This window comes from Scyliorhinus canicula, chromosome 24, assembly GCF_902713615.1.
Source record: "Scyliorhinus canicula chromosome 24, sScyCan1.1, whole genome shotgun sequence".
Taxonomy (NCBI): Eukaryota; Metazoa; Chordata; class Chondrichthyes; order Carcharhiniformes; family Scyliorhinidae; genus Scyliorhinus; species Scyliorhinus canicula.
In genome coordinates this window covers 21,845,323-21,866,812 of record NC_052169.1, presented here as the reverse complement: position 1 = coordinate 21,866,812, position 21,490 = coordinate 21,845,323, and the positions used below count along the sequence as shown (strand labels likewise).

The window sequence follows — 21,490 nt, the reverse complement described above, 5'->3', positions numbered from 1 at the left end:
TGGAGAGAATTCTCAGGGACAGGATTTATACCCATTTGGAAACAAATGGACTCATCAGCGATAGACAGCATGGTTTTGTGAAGGGGAGGTCGTGCCTCACCAACTTGATCGAGTTTTTTGAGAAGGTGTCAACGATGATTGATGAGTGGAGGGCGGTGGATGTTGTTCACATGGACTTCAGTAAAGCCTTTGACAAGGTGCCTCATGGCAAACTGGTACATAGGATGAAGTCACACGGGATAAGAGGTGAGGTGGTAAGATGGACACAGAACTGACTCGGTCACAGAAGGCAAAGGATATATGTAAATGGATATTTTCCGAATGCGACTTAGTGGTGTTCCACAGGGATCTGTGCTTGGGCCTCTGTTGTTTATTTATTTTAAAAAATAAATTTAGTGTGCCCAATTCATTTTTCCAATTAAGGAACAATTTAGCGTGGCCAATCCACCGACCCTGCACATCTTTGGGTTGTGGGCGCGAAACCCACGCTAACACTGGGAGAATGAGAAAACTCCACACGGACAGTGACTCAGAGCCAGGATCGAACCTGGGACCTCAGCACCGTGAGGCAGCAGTGCTACTCACTGCGCCATTGTGCTGCCCTGCCTCTGTTGTTTATAGTGTACATAAACGATTTGGAGGAAAATGTAGCTGGTCTGATTAGTAAGTTCATGGATGATGCCAAGGTTTGTGGAGTGGCAGATAGTGTTGAGGATTGTCAGAAGATACAGCAGGACATAGATAGGTTGGAGACTTGGGCAGAGAAATGGCAAATGGAATTTAATCTGGACAAATGTGAGGTAATGCATTTTGGTAGGTCTAACATAGAGGGGAAATATACCGTAAATGGCAAAACTCTTCGGAATATAGAAAGTCAGAGAGATCTGGCATGCAGGTCCACGGATCTTTGAAAGTGGCAACACAAATGGACAAGGTAGTCAAGACAGCATACGGAATGTTTTCCTTCATTGGACGGGGCATCGAGTGTAAAAACTGGCAAGTCATGTTGCAGTTAGTTGTATGGAACCTTGGTACAGCCGCACTTGGAATATTGCGCACAATTCTGGTCGCCACACTACCAGAAGGGTGTGGAGGTTTTGGAGAGGGTGCAGAGGAGGTTTACCAGAATGTTGCCTGGTCTGGAGGGTGTTAGCTATATGGAGAGGCTGAATAGACTTGGTCTGTTTTCATTAGAAAGATGGAGGTTGAGGACTGACCTGATAGAGGTCTACAAGATTATGAGGGGCATAGACAGAATGGATGGGCAGGCACTCTTTCCCAGGGTGGAGGGGTCAGTCACCAGGGGGCAAAGATTTAAGGTGCGTGGGGCAAAGTTTAGAGGAGACGTGCAAGGCAGTTTTTTTACCCAGAGGGTGGTGAGTGCCTGGAACGCGTTGCCAGGGGAGGTAGTGGAAGCAGATACATTAACGGCGTTCAAAAGGCATCTTGACAAACACATGGATAGGATGGGTATAGAGCAGGAGTGGGCAAACTACGGTCCACGGGCCGCATGCGGCCCGCCAAAGGTCTTTATGCGGCCCACCAAGGTCAAGTCATAAAAAAATAAGGTTAATGGGGGGAGAGGGGGGGGGGGGGGCTGTTGGGTTACTGGTATAGGGTGGATACGTTGACTTGAGTAGGGTGATCATTGCTCGGCACAACATCGAGGGCCGAAGGGCCTGTTCTGTGCTGTACTGTTCTATATGAGGCGCCCAGAATCATAACCGGGTGAAGCGCCATTTTTGAAAAGTATAGAAAAAGAGGGCTAAAGGCAGGATGCCGCCGGGGGAAGCGCTGAGGTATGTGCCGCACGCTAATTGGTTACAACCGGGACTATTAATTTACTATGCGGCCCTTTAAAATTGTGAATTTCTGAATGTGGCCCTTGCACGGAAAAGTTTGCCCACCCCTGGTATAGAGGGATACAGCACAAGGAAGTGCTGAGAGTTTTGGCAAAGGTTGGTATCATGACCAGTACAGGCTTGGAGGGCCGAAGGGCCTGTTCCTGTGCTGTATTGTTCTTCGTACACAGTTGGTAGCAGAAGGTTTTCCTGTGTATTTTGTTTTAATATTAAGTGCATCAGCTGATAGCTACATTGCTTAAAAAGTGCACTTGAGGCGTTACAAACAAGTGGGCTCTTGTTATAACCAGTGCGCTGATGCAAGTTACCCCAGTTTTACTGGTTTAAGGGACCAGAGGTTTTCCCATCCTTCATTTAATTTTCAGTGCAGAGGCTATCTTTAGAAAGAACAACTCATTTTAGCTCTGTTGCTCTTTTGGTTCCAGAGTGACAGGAGGCATGGGATTCAAAATGGCCCCAGTGCGTTAAACTTGCTCGTTTTTGAAGAAACAACAAAATAAGTAGCATCACTGTCTGGATTAGGTCCAGCAAGTGATTCTCTACAGGCAGGGTATCCTATTGCAATAGGAATGTTTCTCTCCATTTGTAGTGTCGCCAATTAATGTTCAAAACATCTGCACTGCTGCGCGAGAAAACCTTTCTCCCAGATTAATGAATGCGGCAACTTCTGAATATGATAGGCCAATAATCTTCAGATATTTATAATCGTGCAGTCTGTCCATTGTTTGTTTAAGATTCATTTTGCAGTCGGCGCAGCCTGCTTCTTGGCTCCAGTGAGAATTTCAGCCGGAGAACATCCAGTGATATCTGGGTTTATGGAAGACGTGTGCCTCATAAATGAGTCTTCATTTCTGCACTACAAATGTGCCTGTCCTTCAAAATGTATTCTTTGGCTGTGAAGCATTTTGCATTGCCCTCAGATTGGGAAAGGCACTATATAAATGCAAGTCATTCTTTCTTTATAAAAAATATATCGGATCCATTCAATCTGAATATTTTTGCTGACTTTTTTTACTAGGCCAAAGTTTAACATCTGATACTCTCTATAAAAGTTTTATTTCTGTGGATTTTTCAATTTCTCACTGGAAGAACGTCAAGTCTTTCTTTGAAGCTGCTTTTCCACTGGCGTCCATTTGGTTGGATTTCAGCAGAGTGCTGGCTCCATGTATTTACTTATGTTAAATCCAGACTCCCTCATCCACAAAACCTTTTAGGTGCAGGTTTTCATGGCTCAGTAATCCTGTTGTTGGCATTAGGGAGGCAGCTGGGATTAGCCATGTGTAAACACGGGGCCAGTTCACAAACGTCTGTCTCCCCGAATCTGAATGAAATGAACACCCGTGTAAAGGTAACTAAAAGAGTTGGACGATTTCATATTCTGGCAATAAATTCCATCTTTTAATAATTGCCATTCGGATAGGACAGCCCTGAAACCACATCTGCGGGAAATGACTAAAATTGGATCCTGGTTTAATTTTTCGCAGGAAATTAAAATGCTCACCGCCTGAAGAGAATGTCACCATGTGGCGTTGAACTCTTAAAGGGCCAATGTTCCAGTGCTTCATTCTGCTGCTTTGTGGCCTGTGGATTGGCAGCAGGCGAGAAAACGACCTCTGAGAATGGGGAAAAAGCGTGAAAACTGCTTTACCTCCATGGGATGCTATTCATCACAGAGCAATTTGTTACCAAGATTGTGGCCTCTCCAGTTACCATACAAGCCTGTTAATGAGAATAGACTCAGCGAACAAAATGCTGACTTTACCCGGCAAGCTCAGATGAGCCGGGTTTGTTTAAGTTATAGCAAACCGAATGCTCAGCTTCAACAAAAATGGTTCGACTGCCAGCCCAAACTTTCAGCAGCGTGCCAACATTTTTGGGGTCAGCCGCAGGATTCCGACCATATTTCTGATGGCCCGTGGCTTAAATGCCCTTTCCTTTAGGCTGAGTGCTGTTCATTGCTGGAATCGCTTTCTCGAGAACATTTCCCTTTTTATCCCCCCCTTCAACCCCTCCCTTTCACCAGACTGCTCAGTTGCAGTGTAATGTATGACACTAAAGACGAAAATACATTGCCAAACCATCTGTGGATTGTTAGATCCAGAGCAGTGACGGAGCCAGTAGTAAAGTGGTTGAGAATTTTGTTTATCAGGCAGCTGGGTGGACTGTTGCACATTGTGCAGATCTCCGGTTGGAATGCCGATCGATGCTTGATCAGGTGTTCTTTTTGGGAGCACAGTGTCTTTTAACAAAACGTTCATTGACTGGGCCACAACACTTTGTTTGTGAAAAGAGTCTGTAAAGCAGGACTTGGCCATGTGCCTTGAGAAGAAAGCATGCCTTGCCTCAACACTGATTTAGCATAGAGATGGAGGGCTGACATGCTATCTCGGGTGGGGAGAGTCTTGTATGTAGAATTCTCATTCGGGTAGGCTAGGCTACTATCAGCTGTGGTGGGCCTTTGAGTCTGTCGAATGAGGGTTCAAGTTCCACTCCAGGACTTGAGGGCAGCACGGTGGCACAGTGGTTAGCATAGTTGCTTCACCGCTCCAGGGTCCCAGGTTCGATTCCCGGCTGGGTCACTGCGCGGAGTCTGCACGTTCTCCCTGTGTCTGCGTGGGTTTCCCCCGGATGCTCCAGTTTCCTCCCACAGTCCAAAGACGTGCAGGTTAGGTAGATTGGCCATGATAAATTGCCCTTCGTGTCCAAAATTATTGGGTTATAGGATTATTGGGTTACGGGGATAGGGTGGAAGTGAGGGCTTAAGTGGGTCGGTGCAGACTCGATGGGCCAAATGGTCTCCTTCCGCACTGTATGTTCTATGTACGGCGCTGAGGGCCCGGGTTCGAATCCCGGCCCTGGGTCACTGTCCATGTGGAGTTTGAACATTCTCTCCATGTATGTGTGGGTTTCACCCCCACAAACCAAAGATGTGCAGGTTAGGTGGATTGGCCACGCTAAATTGCCCCTTAATTGGAGAAAAAATAATTGGGTACTCTAAATTAAAAAAAATATAAGGGGCTGGATTTCCCACCCAGCTGCGCCACCTTTCAGCTTCGACCCGCTGGCGGGATTCTCCGTTACGCTGGCTGGTCAATGAGGTTTCCCATTGTGGGGCAGCCCCACGCTGTCGGGAAACCCCCTGGCGCTGGCAAAACAGAGAATCTAGCCGGCGGAGAATCCTGCCCAAGAAGTGGTTCAGCGACCCTCGAATAATCAAGGACGCTACAAAGACACGAAGAGTACATAATGAGCTGAATCCTCTCTTCTCCTTTATCTACTCAGCTGCCACTTCTCTGCCCAGAGAGCTTGTTCTATTTAGATATTGGCACATTGATGAGTCAGTATTTGGCTATATTCCCACTTTTGGATAATTCTCCCACGACTCACGTTTTCTCTAGTGGCTCTCATTTCTCCATCATTTTTAAAAAATAAATTTCGAGTACCCAATTAATTTTTGCCTGATCCCAACCCTGACACCATTGCAAACACTAACAATCAGCTATCACTCTGATATCTCTCCATGTATCGCCAATTGTTTCTAGCGATAGCTAGTTTCTGTTGCCATTTGTTCCATGGGACTGAACTAAATATTGGTGATCTCCAATGGAACCCCTGCCTATAAAATGATTTCTTAGACTGGTCCTCAGAGTTTCAAAAAAAATTTTCACACCAAAGGTAAGACTTTACAGGTCTATAGGATGATGGCTATTTATTTCAGTTACAACTTGCACCACAGACACATGGGCCAGGGTTCACCGATATCGCGGCCAAGTGTTGATGCCGGTGTCAAAACCGGCACGAGCGACACCGCGTCAACGGGCCTCCAGGCCTAGTAATTCTCCTCCTCTTCGGGGGCTAGAATGCCGCCAGGGGTGCTGTGCAGTGCTCCAGCGCCGAAAGCCGGCCCTACATTGCCGGTGCGGGTCCGTGCATGCGCGCCACGGCCATCTCCGTGCCGGCGGATGCGCGTGTTTGCCGTCTGCGTGCCGGCCCCTGGGCAACATGGCCGAGCCCTACAGGAGCCCGGCGCGGAGGAATGATCACAGCCGCCGATCGGTAGCCCCCGATCGCAGGCCTGACCACCGTGAAGGCCCCCCCCTCCCGGAGTCGAATCCCCCACCCCCCCGGACGGACCCGCAGCCAGAACGCCGAGGTCCCGCTAGGTGGGACCACATGTAAACCACGCTGGCGGCCACACGGCCCATCGAGCTCAGAGAATCACTGCGAGGGCTGCTTTCAAAGGCCCCTGACCGGCGCCGATTCTCCGGTCGCCAGAGAATCGGCAGCGTGGCGGGATTCTCGCGCCCCCTCCCCTGACCATTCTGTACAGAAGGAGGCCATTCAGCCCACCGAATCTGCATCGACCCTTGGAAAGAGCACCCATACTTAAGCCCATACCTCCACCATATCCCCATAACCCAACCCAACACAACCTAAGGGCAATTTAGCATGGCCGATCCACCTAACCTGCACATCTTTGGGAGGAAACCGGAGCACCCGGAGGGAACCACGCAGACACAGGGAGAATGTGCAGACACCGCACAGACAGTGACCCACGCCGGGAATCGAACCTGCGACCTTGGAGCTGTGAAGCAACTGTGCTAACCACTGTGCTAACGCGCCTCCTCGCACCTTTTCAAATATCTCAGAAGCAAGAGAAGGTTTGAGAAGTTTGAACACTTGTAAGTATAGTGACTAAATAGGAGAGGACATAGAACATAGAACGATACAGCGCAGTACAGGCCCTTCGGCCCTCGATGTTGCACCGACATGGAAAAAAACTAAAGGCCATCTAACCTACACTATGCCCTTATCATCCATATGCCTATCCAATAAACTTTTAAATGCCCTCAATGTTGGCGAGTTCACTACTGTTGCAGGTAGGGCATTCCATGGCCTCACCACTCTTTGCGTAAAAAACCCACCTCTGACCTCTGTCCTATATCTATTACCCCTCAATTTAAGGCTATGTCCCCTCGTGCTAGCCACCTCCATCCGCGGGAGAAGGCTCTCACTGTCCACCCTATCTAACCCTCTGATCATTTTGTATGCCTCTATTAAGTCACCTCTTAACCTTCTTCTCTCTAACGAAAACAACCTCAAGTCCATCAGCCTTTCCTCATAAGATTTTCCCTCCATACCAGGCAACATCCTGGTAAATCTCCTCTGCACCCGTTCCAAGGCTTCCACGTCCTTCCTATAATGAGGCGACCAGAACTGTACGCAATACTCCAAATGCGGCCGTACTAGAGTTTTGTACAACTGCAACATGACCTCATGGCTCCGGAACTCAATCCCTCTACCAATAAAGGCCAACACACCATAGGCCTTCTTCACAACCCTATCAACCTGGGTGGCAACTTTCAGGGATCTATGTACATGGACACCGAGATCCCTCTGCTCATCCACACTACCAAGAATTTTACCATTAGCCAAATATTCCGCATTCCTGTTATTCTTTCCAAAGTGAATCATCTCACACTTCTCCACATTAAACTCCATTTGCCACCTCTCAGCCCAGCTCTGCAGCTTATCTATGTCCCTCTGTAACCTGCAACATCCTTCCGCACTGTCTACAACTCCACCGACTTTAGTGTCGTCTGCAAATTTACTCACCCATCCTTCTGCGCCCTCCTCTAGGTCGTTTATAAAAATGACAAACAGCAACGGCCCCAGAACAGATCCTTGTGGTACGCCACTCGTAACTGAACTCCATTCTGAACATTTCCCATCAACTACCACTCTCTGTCTTCTTTCAACTAGCCAATTTCTGATCCACATCTCTAAATCACCCTCAATCCCCAGCCTCCGTATTTTCTGCAATAGCCGACCGTGGGGAACCTTATCAAATGCTTTACTGAAATCCATATACACCACATCAACTGCTCTACCCTCGTCTACCTGTTCAGTCACCTTCTCAAAGAACTCGATAAGGTTTGTGAGGCATGACCTACCCTTCACAAAACCATGCTGACTATCCCTAATCATATTATTCCTATCTAGATGATTATAAATCGTATCTTTTATAATCCTCTCCAAGACCTTACCCACCACAGACGTTAGGCTCACCGGCCTATAGTTACCGGGGTTATCTCTACTCCCCTTCTTGAACAAAGGGACCACATTTGCTATCCTCCAGTCCTCTGGCACTATTCCTGTAGCCAATGATGACCTAAAAATCAAAGCCAAAGGCTCAGCAATCTCTTCCCTGGCTTCCCAGAGAATCCTAGGATAAATCCCATCCGGCCCCGGGGACTTATCTATTTTCACCTTGTCCAGAATTGCCAACACTTCTTCCCTACGCACCTCAATGCCATCTATTCTAATAGCCTGGGTCTCAGCATTCTCCTCCACAATATTATCTTTTTTTTGAGTGAATACTGACGAAAAGTATTCATTTAGTATCTCGCTTATCTCCTCAGCCTCCACACACAACTTCCCACCACTGTCCTTGACTGGCCCTACTCTTACCCTAGTCATTCTTTTATTCCTGACATACCTATAGAAAGCTTTTGGGTTTTCCTTGATCCTACCTGCCAAAGACTTCTCATGTCCCCTCCTTGCTCGTCTCAGCTCTCTCTTTAGATCCTTCCTCGCTTCCTTGTAACTATCAGACGCCCCAACTGAAACTTCATGCCTCATCTTCACATAGGCCTCCTTCTTCCTCTTAACAAGATATTCCACTTCTTTGGTAAACCACGGTTCCCTCGCTCGACCCCTTCCTCCCTGCCTGACTGGTACGTACTTATCAAGAACATGCAATAGCTGTTCCTTGAACAAGCTCCACATATCCAGTGTGCCCAACCCTTGCAGCCTACTTCTCCAACCAACACATCCTAAGTCATGTCTAATGGCATCATAATTGCCCTTCCCCCAGCTATAACTCTTGCCCTGCGGGGTATACTTATCCCTTTCCATCACTAACGTAAAGGTCACCGAATTGTGGTCACTGTTTCCAAAGTGCTCACCTACCTCCAGATCTAACACCTGGCCTGGTTCATTACCCAAAACCAAATCCAATGTGGCCTCGCCTCTTGTTGGCCTGTCAACATATTGTGTCAGGAAACCCTCCTGCACACATTGTACAAAAAATGACCCATCTAATGTACTCGAACTATATCTTTTCCAGTCAATATTTGGAAAGTTAAAGTCTCCCATAACAACTACCCTGTTACTTTCGCTCTTTTCCAGAATCATCTTCGCCATCCTTTCCTCTACATCCCTAGAACTATTAGGTGGCCTATAGAAAACTCCCAACAGGGTGACCTCTCCTTTCCTGTTTCTAACCTCAGCCCATACTACCTCAGAAGAAGAGTCCCCATCTAGCATCCTTTCCGCCACCGTAATACTGTCCTTGACTAGCAGCGCCACACCTACCCCTCTTTTGCCCCCTTCTCTGAGCTTACTAAAACACCTAAACCCCGGAACCTGCAACAACCATTCCTGTCCCTGCTCTATCCATGTCTCTGAAATGGCCACAACGTCGAAGTCCCAGGTACCAACCCATGCTGCCAGTTCCCCTACCTTATTTCGTATACTCCTGGCATTGAAGTAGACACACTTCAAACCACCTACCTGAACACTGGCACCCTCCTGCGAAGTCAAATCTGTGCTCCTGACCTCTATACTCTCAATCTCCCGTACCCCAAAACTACAATCCAGGTTCCCATGCCCCTGCTGAATTAGTTTAAACCCCCCCAAAGAGCACTAACAAATCTCCCCCCCAGGATATTGGTGCCCCTCAGGTTCAGATGTAGACCATCCTGTCTATAGAGGTCCCACCTTCCCCAGAAAGAGCCCCAGTTATCCAGAAATCTGAATCCCTCCCGCCTGCACCATCCCTGTAGCCACGTGTTTAATTGCTCTCTCTCTCCCTATTCCTCATCTCACTATCACGTGGCACGGGCAACAACCCAGAGATAACAACTCTGTTTGTTCTCGCTCTGAGCTTCCACAGTGGGTAAGAAGCATCTATCACCCATAAACCCCTCCTCTGAGTCTGGTGTTCTGCAGTGGCCCTCTTAAGCACCTCAAGGGTGAGTGAGATCTGCATTCAAAATTAAACAATACAAAACAATAAGATAACTACTTTAAAATAACCCGTACACACAGACTAGTATAGTATTAGACTGTACCTAAAATTTGATGTATAAATGAGGCACGTGAAGCACAAACCAAAGACAAAGCTGGCCAAGAATGTCCAGGCAATCATCCTCAATCTTTCGGGGAAATCGGGGGCCAGCCTTCCACCGAATCCCTGCTGTGCAGAAGGAGGCCATTCAGCCCATCGAGTTTGCACCGACCCTATGGAACAGCACCCTACCTAGGCCCGCTTCCCCACCCCATCCCCGTAACCCCACCAAGCGGGCAGTTTAGCAATGGCAAATCACCTAACCGCACATCTATGGACTGTGTGAGTCCAACTTCTCTGCACATGAAGATGGATCAGAAACATTTAAAATCATAAAAGAGAATGCACTGGGCAGGTCAGAAACTCAAAAGACATTAAGTCTTTGGTTCATTTGGCAGAGTTCTAAAGGAGTTGGTTTGAGTGATTGTGAATCCACTCATTGATATTTTGTAACGGTTTTTTTTCAAAATTCCCCATCGGGTTTCTTGATAACCATCTTATCTGAATGGCCTCTAGTTTTCTTCCCCACAAGGGGAAAAATTCTCTATCGAAACCTTTCATAATGTTAAGAAGATAAGAATTAGGAGTAGGAGCAGGAGTAGGCCATCTGGCCCCTCGAGTCTGCTCCGCCATTCAATGAGATTATGGCTGATCTTTTGTGGACTCAGCTCCACTTTCCGGCCCGAACACCATAACCCTTAATCCCTTTATTCTTCAAAAAACTATCTATCTTCATCTTAAAAACATTTAATGAAGGAGCCTCAACTGCTTCACTGGGCAAGGAATTCCATAGATTCACAACCCTTTAGGTGAAGAAGTTCCTCCTGAACTCAGTCCTAAATCTGCTTCCCCTTATTTTGAGGCTATGCCCCCTAGTTCTGCTTTCACCCACCAGTGGAAACAACCTGCCCGCATCTATCCTATCTATTCCCTTCATAATTTTATATGTTTCTATAAGATCCCCCCTCATCCTTCTAAATTCCAATGAGTACAATCCCAGTCTACTCAACCTCTCCTCGTAATCCAACCCCTTCAGCTCTGGGATTAACCTAGTGAATCTCCTCTGCACACCCTCCAGCGCCAGTACGTCCTTTCTCAGGTAAGGAGACCAAAACTGAACACAATACTCAGGTGTGGCCTCACTAACACCTTATACAATTGCAGCATAACCTCCCTAGTCTTAAACGTCATCCCTCTAGCAATGAAGGACAAAATTCCATTTGCCTTCTTAATCACCTGTTGCACCTGTAAACCAATTTACTGGTTAAACACCTCTTTTGGTCGCCCCTCAGCCTGGTTTTTCATGAGAAAACAGACCCAGCCTGACGGTCTTTTTGTACATCCTTGTAAATCTTCTCTGCAGCCCCTCTATAACCTTTTCACAATGTGGAGACCAGAACTGCACCCAGTGCCCTAAGTGTGGTCTGACCCAGAGTTCCATACAGGTTTAGCACAACTTCCCTACTTTTCAATTCTATTCTTTTAGATATAAAATCTAGTGATTTTTTTTATGACCTTGATAACCTTTGGCACAGCGTTTAGCGATTGATGGATTTGTACTCCAAGATCCCTTTGTTCCTCTTCCCATCTAGATTTGTACCTTCCAAGTAATAAATGACCTTTCTATTCTTCCTGGCAAAACGTTCTACCTCACATTTATCTGTCTTAAACTTTGTTTGATATTTAATTGTGCATTCTGCAAGTTTATTAATGTCCTCCTTTATTTTATTATCTTAAGAACAATCTCCCCGCACCCCCAGCCCACCCCCAATTGAACCAGGGTTGATCCCCTGACTTGGAGGTAATGGTAGGGCGGGGAATATGCCAGACCATGAGGTTGCAGGGCAGCGCGGCAGCACAGTGGTTAGCACTGTTACTTCACAGCTCCAGGGTCCCATGTTCGATTCCCAGCTTGCGTCACTGTGCGGAGTCTGCACGTTCTCCCCGTGTCTGCGTGGGTTTCCTCCGGGTGCTCCGGTTTCCTCCCACAGTCCAAAGACTTGCAGGGTAGGTGGATTGGCCATGCTAAATTGCCCTTAGTGTCCAAAACAGGTTAGCTGGGGTTACTGGGTTACGGGGATAGGGTGGAGGCGTGGGCAAAAGCAGGATGCTCTTTCCAAGAAAGAGCTGGTGCAGACTCGATGGGCCGAATGCCTTTCTGCACTGTAAATTCGATGAGATTGTGACTGAGTCCAATTCTGTTGCCGCTGATGGCCCACAGCGTCTCATGGATGCCCAGTCTCGAGTTGCTAAATCTGTTCTGAATCTATCCCATTCGATGGTGTGAGAGATGTCCAAAGGGACCTGGGTGCCCTTGTTCATGAATCACTGAAAGCTAACAGGCAAGTGCAGCAAGCAATTAAGTTGGCGTTTATTGCAAGAGGATTTGAGTACAGGAGTAAAGGAGTCTTGCTGCAGTTGTACAGGGCCTTGCTGAAATTGCACCTGGAGGATTGTGTCCAGTTTTGGTCTCCTTATCAAAGAAGGATATTCTTGTCATAGAGGGAGTGCAATAAAGATTCACTAGATTGATTCTCGAGATAACAGGATTGACCTTCAGAAGGATGAGTGATGAACTCATTGAAATAACAAACTTCTTACAAGGCTCGAAAGAGATGCAGGTAGGATCTTGGCTCGGTTTCTGGAACTAGGGGGACATAGTCTCAGAATCAGTGGTAAGTCATTTAGGACTGAGATGAAGATTTTTTTCAATCTTTGGAACTCTTATTTTATTTTATTTTTTTATATAAATTTAGATTACCCAATTATTTTTTCCAATTAAGGGGCAATTTAGTGTGGCCAATCTACCTACTCTGTATATTTTTGGGTTGTGGGGGTGAAACCCACGCTGACACGGGGAGAATGTGCAAACTCCACACGGACAGTGACCCAGAGCCGGGATCGAACCTGGGACCTCAGCGCCGTGAGGCAGTTGTGCTAACCACTAGGCCACCGTGCTGCCTGGAACTCTTTATTTTAATAAATTTAGAGTATTCAATTCTTTTTTTCCAATTAAGGGGCAATTTAACATGGCCAATTGACCAACCCAGCACATCGTTTTGGGTTGTGGGGGTGAGACCCACGTAGACACTGGGAAAACTTGCAACATGGACAGTGACCCGGGACCGAACCCGGGTCCTCGGCGCTGTGAGGCAGCAGTGCTAACCACTACGCCACCGTACCGCCCGTGAATCTTTGGAACACTTTACCCCAGAGGGCTGTGGTGGAGGCTCAGTCACCGAGTAGGTTCAGGACAGGGATTGTGACATTGCAACACATTAAAGACATCCAAGGGATATGGGATTAGTGGAGGAAAATGGCACTGAGGTAAAGATCAACCATGATCTAGTTGAATGGCGGAGTAGGTTGAAGGGACCGAATGGCCGACCCCTATTTGCTGTGTTCTTATTACAGACCATCCAATTTACGCTGTTGGTTGCATGCTACCATAATTTGCCGGGACATTTGTGCCATTCCACCAACACCCACACGTAAACGTTTGTCTTCATAGCTCTGCCCAGCTTTGCAGAATGGCGATTGTATATCTTCTGGACTTCTACCTCTTTCCTTGCCACAGCCATTAACAATGAAAAGTAATCACACAGATGACTTGGTTATGACATAATTTATGATCCTCGCGTAACACATCCTTGGAGGCCAACAGAGGGACCAATATAGAATAAAAAAAGCGAAGAAAGACTTTGCTTTTTACGATCGCCAGACATCAGAAAGCACTTCAACGCCTATGGAATACTTTTGAGGTTTGGTCAGTGTAATATATGAGGCAGGCTCCCACAAACAGCAGTGATACGATGGCTAGCTCATCTGCTTCAGTGATATTGGCTGAGGGGCAAATATTGACCAGGACACTGGGGAGAACTCCCCTCCTCTTTTTCAAAAAAAGACAGTGCCTTGGTTTAACATCTCTTCAAATGGCAGAACTTACAGCATTCGTTCAGCACAGCATTGGTGGTTTCAGCCTAAATGCAGTGCTCAAGGCCCCAGGTGGAGCCGCAATATTGCAGACATGAATCTGTTTGGATTTGTTTTTTAACATCGTGTTTTGGCAGGTTGCCGTCCTTGGTGGCCCAGTAGCTGGCTCCTCCAAAGCACCATTCACTAAAACCCACAGATATTCAATCCCAAAGCACAAAACCCGTTTCTCCGAGTCCTGTTACAACACGTCTGTGAACAGGGGGATTTGCAGGCGCTGGAGATTAGTTTTCACTGGGTTTTCCTCAAGCCGCAATTGGAACTAACTTTTTTAAATTGGTTTAAGATGATTTCAGAAGATGCAGCTCACTTGCCTCCCCGAGAGATAAGGCATCTGTTCTCAGCTTATATGGTTGGACCAATAAACTATTGGCTACGCCATCATCGAGATCCCTGATTCACCATTGAGCTTTCCAGCAAATCTTGGCATGGGTGTAGTGCGAGCTGATGGGAGATTGCAAAGGCCTGATTAACGCACAAAACTGTTCCAATGAATTCCTGCCCATAACTTAGCTGTGACTATCTCTTTGCACTGAGGAGTTGAATAGGCACGTCATGATGTTGTGCTGCATTTGGCACAGTCATATTTATTTATCATTTCTCCTCCAGGCAGAATTGTTTAATTATGGGTGTATTTATCTGTGTTCCTAAATGCCTTTTCTCCCTCAATTAGTATTTTGTTTAAGTCTGTATTTTGTTTTAACTATCCGGTAATAACAAACATTCTGCCAGTTTCACTTTGATTTTCCTTTTCTAGATAGTTTTCTCTGTAATCTTGTCGATTAAATTCCCTATGTTAATTTGATATTGAAAATAAAATATAAAAACTGTAATCAAGCAGTGGATTAACATTGGGGTGTAATAGAGATGATACCTGAGGTTTTAAAAGAAACAGATTAGGGCTTTCTAAAGTTGCAGTGAAGTCTCTACTGACTTTAGACTTAAAAGACACAGTTCTAATTTGATCTGGATCCCTATTCCCAGGCACTTTACTGAAGGCTACCTGCAGTTCTTGTCTGTTGCAGTTGGAAGAAAAGAGTGAGAGGGTCATTATGTTCTGCTTTGTAACCTTAGTTTTCCTGTCCTTTTTCACTTTAGCTGCTACTCTGGACTTTATTTCTTCTGTTTTTATCCTCCTGGGTCCTTTTCTCCTTTCCTATTGCCTTCCTTTTCTTCATTCACTTTTGTTACCAAGTTTTTAATCACTTGCCTTAAGAGCTGCTTCTCTGGATCCTGTTTACGACATGAAATGCAGTTATGTTTTACTGTGTTAAATTAGTTTAGAAATGCAAGTTGGGACTAATCCCTTCTGCTCGTGTGACTGATGGTGGCAGACTGTCCGTGCTTACCAGCCACATGAAATGTCTGCCTCAAATATGCCAGTGTTTGCATTTCAGAAGTGTCTGTCCCGTATGGCATGCTTGAGACAGCGTGAAAGAGAAAAGTTGGAGGGCAGCACGGTGACACAGTAGGTTAGCTCTGTTGCCTCACGTCGCCGAGGTCCCAGGTTCGATCCCGGCTCTTGGGTCACTGTCCGTGTGGAGTTTGCACATTCTCCCCGTGTTTGCGTGGGTTTTGCCCCCACAACCCAAAGATGTGCAGGCTAGGTGGATTCGCCATGCTAAATTGTCACTTAATTGGAAAAAATGAATTGAGTACTCTAAATTTAAGAGAAAAGTTGTGGGCTTTTGTTTGCTCAGATTTCTTCCTGTGAAAAGAACAGCTACACTCACTGGCGGAGTTTCATTGCAATCAGGCTGTTTGCCAGCTGTTTGCCTTTCGGATGTTCAGGAGAGTGGCAACACAGCACACGTTCCTGGAATTCTGAATTGCTGGCACTAATCCCGATGTGTTACTGTAAATGCAAATTGTTTTCTTATATGATTAACAAGCACACGGTGTGCCTGAATGTCACATGCCTTGTCCTTCCTGTGGAGTTTCATTTTGGAATTCTTTGGAATGCCACAGCTTGCTTACTGCCATCTTTGCAGAACAGTCAGATGGGACAGCATAATTGCTCTCGTGTTTGACCAGTATTTCTACCCTTAAGGACAAGAAACTATTTAAGGCTCAAATTGAATTTGAGGGCTGCCAGAGAGAAGAAAATAGTGATGGTTTTGTATGCGCAATAGATCAGTAAAACCCATCAGAACATAACAAGGTGGCATGGCATTGCCTCACAGCGCCAGGGACCCGGGTTCGATTCTGACCTTGTGGCGCTTGCACTTTCTCCGCATGTCTGCGTGGGTTTCCTCTGGATGCTTCGGTTTCCTCCCACAGTCCAAAGACATGCAGACAAGGTGAATTGATCATGCTAAATTGCCCCTTAGTGTCCAGAGATGTGCAGGTGGGGTAGGCACGTTACAAGGATAGGGTGGGGGAGTGGGCTGAGGTAGAGTGCTCTTTCAGAGGGTCCGTGCAGACTTGATGAGCAAAATGGCCTCCTTCTGCACTGTAGCATTTCTGTGGTTCTACTCTATGGTTCCGTGTTGGCAGCATTTAATTTTAGTAAATTTCCTTTCTTGGGTGAATCACGACATGCCACCCTGGCACCCCCGGCGATTCTCTCCCCCCCCCCCCCAAATGGCATGTCGTGCTTTTCGACACGCCGCTTGGAGAATCGCCGCTCGCCGTTTTTCACAGCAACCGGCAATTCTCCGGCCCGGATGGGCCGAGCGGCCTGACGAACCCGACCGGTTCACGCCGTCGGCAACCACACCTGGTCGCTGCCGTCGTGAACAGCGCGCAACAGGTAAGTGTGGGGCCTGTGGGGGGCGGAGGGAGGATCGAGCACCACGGGCGTGCTCATGAGGTGACTGGCCCGCGATCGGTGCCCACTGATCGTCAGGGCGGCGTCTCTAAGAAACGCACTCTTTTCCCTCCGCCGCCCCGCAAGATCAAGCCGCCATGTCTTGCGGGGGCAGCAGAGAGGAAGACAGCAACCGCGCATGCGCGGCTGACATCACTTAGGCGCCACCGGCCGCGTCATTCTCGGCGCGCCGCTTTAACGCAAGCGTCAAGGCCTGGCGCCAAGGCCCGGGTGGGGGGGAGAATAGGGGGCGAGGAGCGGTTTCCGACACCGGAGTGCCGGCACTCAGTCTCCCTTTGGGAGATTTTCACCCCATATCTCTAGGATGTTGGTTTCATATTTGCACCCATTCTGTTTCACAAAGTAAAATTTAATTGTGACTAAAGTCTTCTGTCTTTCTTTTAAGGTTTTACTAAGTGCCCAAACATGGGTGACATGAAGACCCCAGACTTCGATGACCTCCTCGCTGCTTTTGACATTCCTGACCCAGACCTCGATGCCAAGGAGGCTATCCAGTCGAGTAGCGAGGAGACAGAAAATCACCTAAAGCAAGCAGGTATGGGTATAGACGAGCTGTCTATGCACCACGCCATACCCGACGTCCCAGTGGTGAGTGTGATTGTTAAGAACACCAGCCGACAGGACTCCTTCGATTCCATCACTGAGAAGGATGGCCATCAGCTTGGACAGAATCTGCTTCAAAATGGGTTTCGAAATTCTGATATTACTGCTGATACCCACAACCTTGGAAATAGCTACAGCAAAATGGTCACTGCTTTCATCAATGGAGATAGTTCCAGAAACTACTCTGATAAATTTGACACACCAAGGTCAGAAGTTCTGCCAGCCTTCAGTCAGTTTAGTCCTATTTCTAGCCCCGAGCCAGATGAAACTATTCAGGATGCTAGTATTATGGATAGCATTAAACGGGACGAGAGACCGTACCTTGGTTCTGTAGGTCTATATATTTCCACAGAGAGTTCGCTGGTGGACAGTACAAGGGAGCAGCCTGAGCAAGCCATGACCGAGTTGAGCATGTTTGATGAATACTCTAAAAAACGGGAGAAAGCAAACGAGATTAGAAACTGTAAAGTGAAGGAAGTCTGCTTTGGGCAAAGGGCAACCTCAACCCATGTATCGGAAGAAATGCAGCTACAGGACAAGGTCTTTGACAAAGGTTTGTTTGACAGCTTGCAGCCCTCAAGTGACCTGCACGATAATATTGTAGAAGAGCCGAGGAGCAGCAGTGCTCCAGAGATGAGCTTGTGCTCTTCGGTCCCACCTCGCCAGCGTCTAAAATCAGCTCACTCGAAGCTGTCGTCTTGCTTGGCAGCGTTGGTAGCTCTTAATGCCAAAAAAACACCAGACTTCCCAAAGGAGGAACAAAGCGAAAACTTTAAAGAGTCCCTGTTGGCATTGAAGGACGGGGTGAAGGGCAGCCCCAAAATGGCAAAGTCACCAAAGAGTCCAAGAAGTCCAATGGACGGAGTGAAGAAACTGATAAACAAACAGCCTGATAGCCCAAGGAGTGTGTCCAGTGACTACAGTGGCAGAGGGTCCCCATATGTTGCAACAGGCTCGCCACCAGCCATCCCAAAAGTAAGGATCAAAACCATTAAAACTTCTTCCGGTGAAATTACCAGGACTGCGACGAGGATAATGCCAGACTCTGAGCAGAGCGAGTCTAGAAGTTCACCAGAGCAGTCGCTGACTGAAATGAGTTTTACTGAGGAGTTGAGTTTAAGATCCAGCCCTGTGACCAGCGCACCATCGCAGACGCACACTTCAACAGCCGTGGAAAATGGAAAGAAGCAAATGTCAGCCAGAAACCTGGCTAATGCAGTCAGTTCTTTGTCCAGCATACCTGCCAAAGGAGCTGAAGATGTAGATGGCACCAGCGACGTGAAAGCCATGGCTGTAACAGCTTCTCCACCCGAGGATGCCAGCAGTGCCATCATGAAGGCTGCTGGCATGGTACAGCAGAAGCTGGCTGCAGGAAAACACTCAGCAAATCCCTCCAGTACGAGCCTCCTGCCAAAAGCTGTTCACCTGGCAAGCCTGAACTTGGTTCCACACAGTGTTGCTGCTACTGCTACCGCAAGGTCCAGTACTTTGCGGCAGAGCCAACAAAAGATTGCCACCCAGGTGGTGACCGTGCCATTGGTGCAACAAGTCAAGAACGCAGTGCCACAAAATAATGAATCCCCCACTTCAAATCAGAACATTGTTGTTGAAGCTTTTAACAAACTGTTGAACAGTACCAATCCCGTGCCAATCTATGCTCCAAACCTTAAGCCACCTGCCAATAGTGAGTTATCCATGCCAGCCCGTGGCTATCGCTGTTTGGAATGTGGCGATGCATTTGCTCTGGAGAAGAGTTTATCGCAGCATTATGAGAGGCGGAGTGTCCACATTGAGGTGATGTGCAGCCATTGTTCCAAACTGATGGTCTTCTTCAACAAGTGCGGCTTGCTTTTGCACGCACGGGAACACAAGGGCAAAGGCGCCGTGATGCAGTGCACTCAGTTACAGATGAAACCCATACCTTCGGACCAAATGTTTTCAACCACCCCAGTGACAACTGCTGTATCATCCGACCCCCCTGCCCAGGCTGCAACTCCTGCGGCCCAAGAAATTGACAGTTTAACAGTAATTGGGGTGGATAGCCCAGCTTCCAGTCACCCTGCAATGCCTCTGCGCTGTGACTCACTTCGGTTAGTACGGCATGGGTTAAAATGTCTCGACTGCTATCAACAGTTCCAGGATTACAACAGCCTTGCAGGACACTACCAGCAGGTGACAGATGATGCGGAGGCTCCGGTAAGTGAATTCAAACTATGCAAAAACTCACCTTGTTTCATTCAAGGGGAAGGTGAACATCATTTCATGCAACATCATTTCTTGCAGACTGTGCTAGCACTTCTAAGAGTTTATTTCTTTTTGCGTTCATTGTCATGAGGCAGCCCACCTGACAACATTGGATGACAATTGACAACAGGAAACTCTTCCATTTAGCACGGTAGCATGGTGGTTAGCATAAATGCTTCACAGCTCCAGGGTCCCAGGTTCAGTTCCCGGCTGGGTCACTGTCTGTGCGGAGTCTGCACGTCCTCCCCATGTGTGCGTGGGTTTCCTCCGGGTACTCCGGTTTCCTCCCACAGTCCAAAGATGTGTAAGTTAGGTGGATTGGCCATGATAAATTGCCCTTAGTATCCTAAATAATAAGGTTAATGGGGGGGGGGTTACTGGTATAGGGTGGATACGTTGGCTTGAGTGGGGTGATCATTGCTCGGCACAACATCGAGGGCCGAAGGGCCTGTTCTGTGCTGTACTGTTCTATTCTATTCTATTCTACATCCCATGTCAGCATCAAGCATTGTGCCATATCCATGTAGCAGGTTAAAGTTCTTTCCAATTTGCTCCAACGTCTCAAGAACATAACATCTTAATACATCAGTGTGACATCTATTCAATTTCTCATCCCAGCTGAGTGAGATTGACAATTCGTGCTCGGGTGCACTTTTGTGTTGTCAGCCCACACCCAGCAGAAACCCCAGTCAAGATTCCCAAATTCACTTCCCATAAAATTCTTACAGCCCGTGGACAGAAGAGATCCGTATGCCAAATGGGAAATATTACTGTTCCAAGTCCCATTGTGTCCTCCTCATTCCAGGCTCCCGTCTGCTGCTTTAGGAATGATGGGGCTCAGATTTCTGGGAAAACCCTCCTTACGGCAGCACAGTGGTTAGCACTGTTGCCAGGGTTCCAGGTTTGATTCCTGGTTTGCACTTTCTCCTCGTGTCTGCGTGGATTTCCTCCGGGTGCTCCAATTTCCTCCCACAAGTCCCGAAAGACGTGCGGTTAGGTGAATTGGACATTCTGAATTCTCCCACCCTGTACCCGAACAGGCGCCGGAGTGTGGCGACCAGGGGCTTTTCACAGTAACTTCATTGCAGTGTTAATGGAAGCCTACTTGTGACAATAAAGATTATAATAAAAATAAATTAACACCAACTGTTTGTTCCCTCTTCCCTCTGAGCATGCATACTCCTGCCCAAATGGCCTGGTGAACACTCTGATTCTTGTAAAGGCATTGCAGTATTGAGCCATAAGGTGCATATCCATGGTATGAGGTGAAGCAAAATAACTCCTGGCTCCGAAATGTGTGTGTACCCTCCAGATTGGCTTGGCTGCTCGCAATGAATAAAGCTCACTCAAAATTAAAACCAGTGTTCCGGGTGCCCACTCTGGATTTAAAAATAGGAAAGATGCCTTCTCGGGCCTTAAACACAATAATAAGAACGGCCAGATTGATTCAGTTCTGAGGAAACTAAATGCCTGGCATGCAAATAAAAATGTTGTCATATGTTATTGTAGTTAGGTGGTTTCCCCTTCCCGCATTGTATAAAGTCCCAGGGTTTAGGTCATCGTTCCAGTCAGTTCTTCATCTTGAACTGAAACATTTTCCACATGCCGCATCCAAGATACTTAAGGTTAGAACACAATGAAGCTGGTGCAGTGATGCACGTCCTGAGGCTTTAACAACATAGCAGCTTGAAACCAGGTGTGTTACTGTTTACCTGTACCGCCAGAACATTGTGTGATAAGAGTTTACCTCTGCAATAAATGGAGATGTATGTTATTTCCGAGTTACTTGTGGAAGGCTACTAATGCTCCTCCCTCCCAGTGTAGAAT

At 47.2% G+C, this 21,490-nt stretch overlaps 1 protein-coding gene across 6 annotated transcripts in view; it reads left to right on the top strand.

Moving 5' to 3' along the window:
- The window catches only part of znf592 (zinc finger protein 592), a 197,809-nt gene that overhangs the window by 111,301 nt on the left and 65,018 nt on the right, over nucleotides 1-21,490 (top strand). For all 6 annotated transcript variants that reach the window (XM_038784203.1, XM_038784206.1, XM_038784204.1 and 3 more), the window contains one exon: nucleotides 17,202-19,615. In XM_038784203.1, the coding sequence (XP_038640131.1) occupies nucleotides 17,222-19,615 (2,394 nt within the window). In that variant the 5' untranslated portion in view covers nucleotides 17,202-17,221. The remainder of the gene's footprint in view (nucleotides 1-17,201; nucleotides 19,616-21,490) is intronic.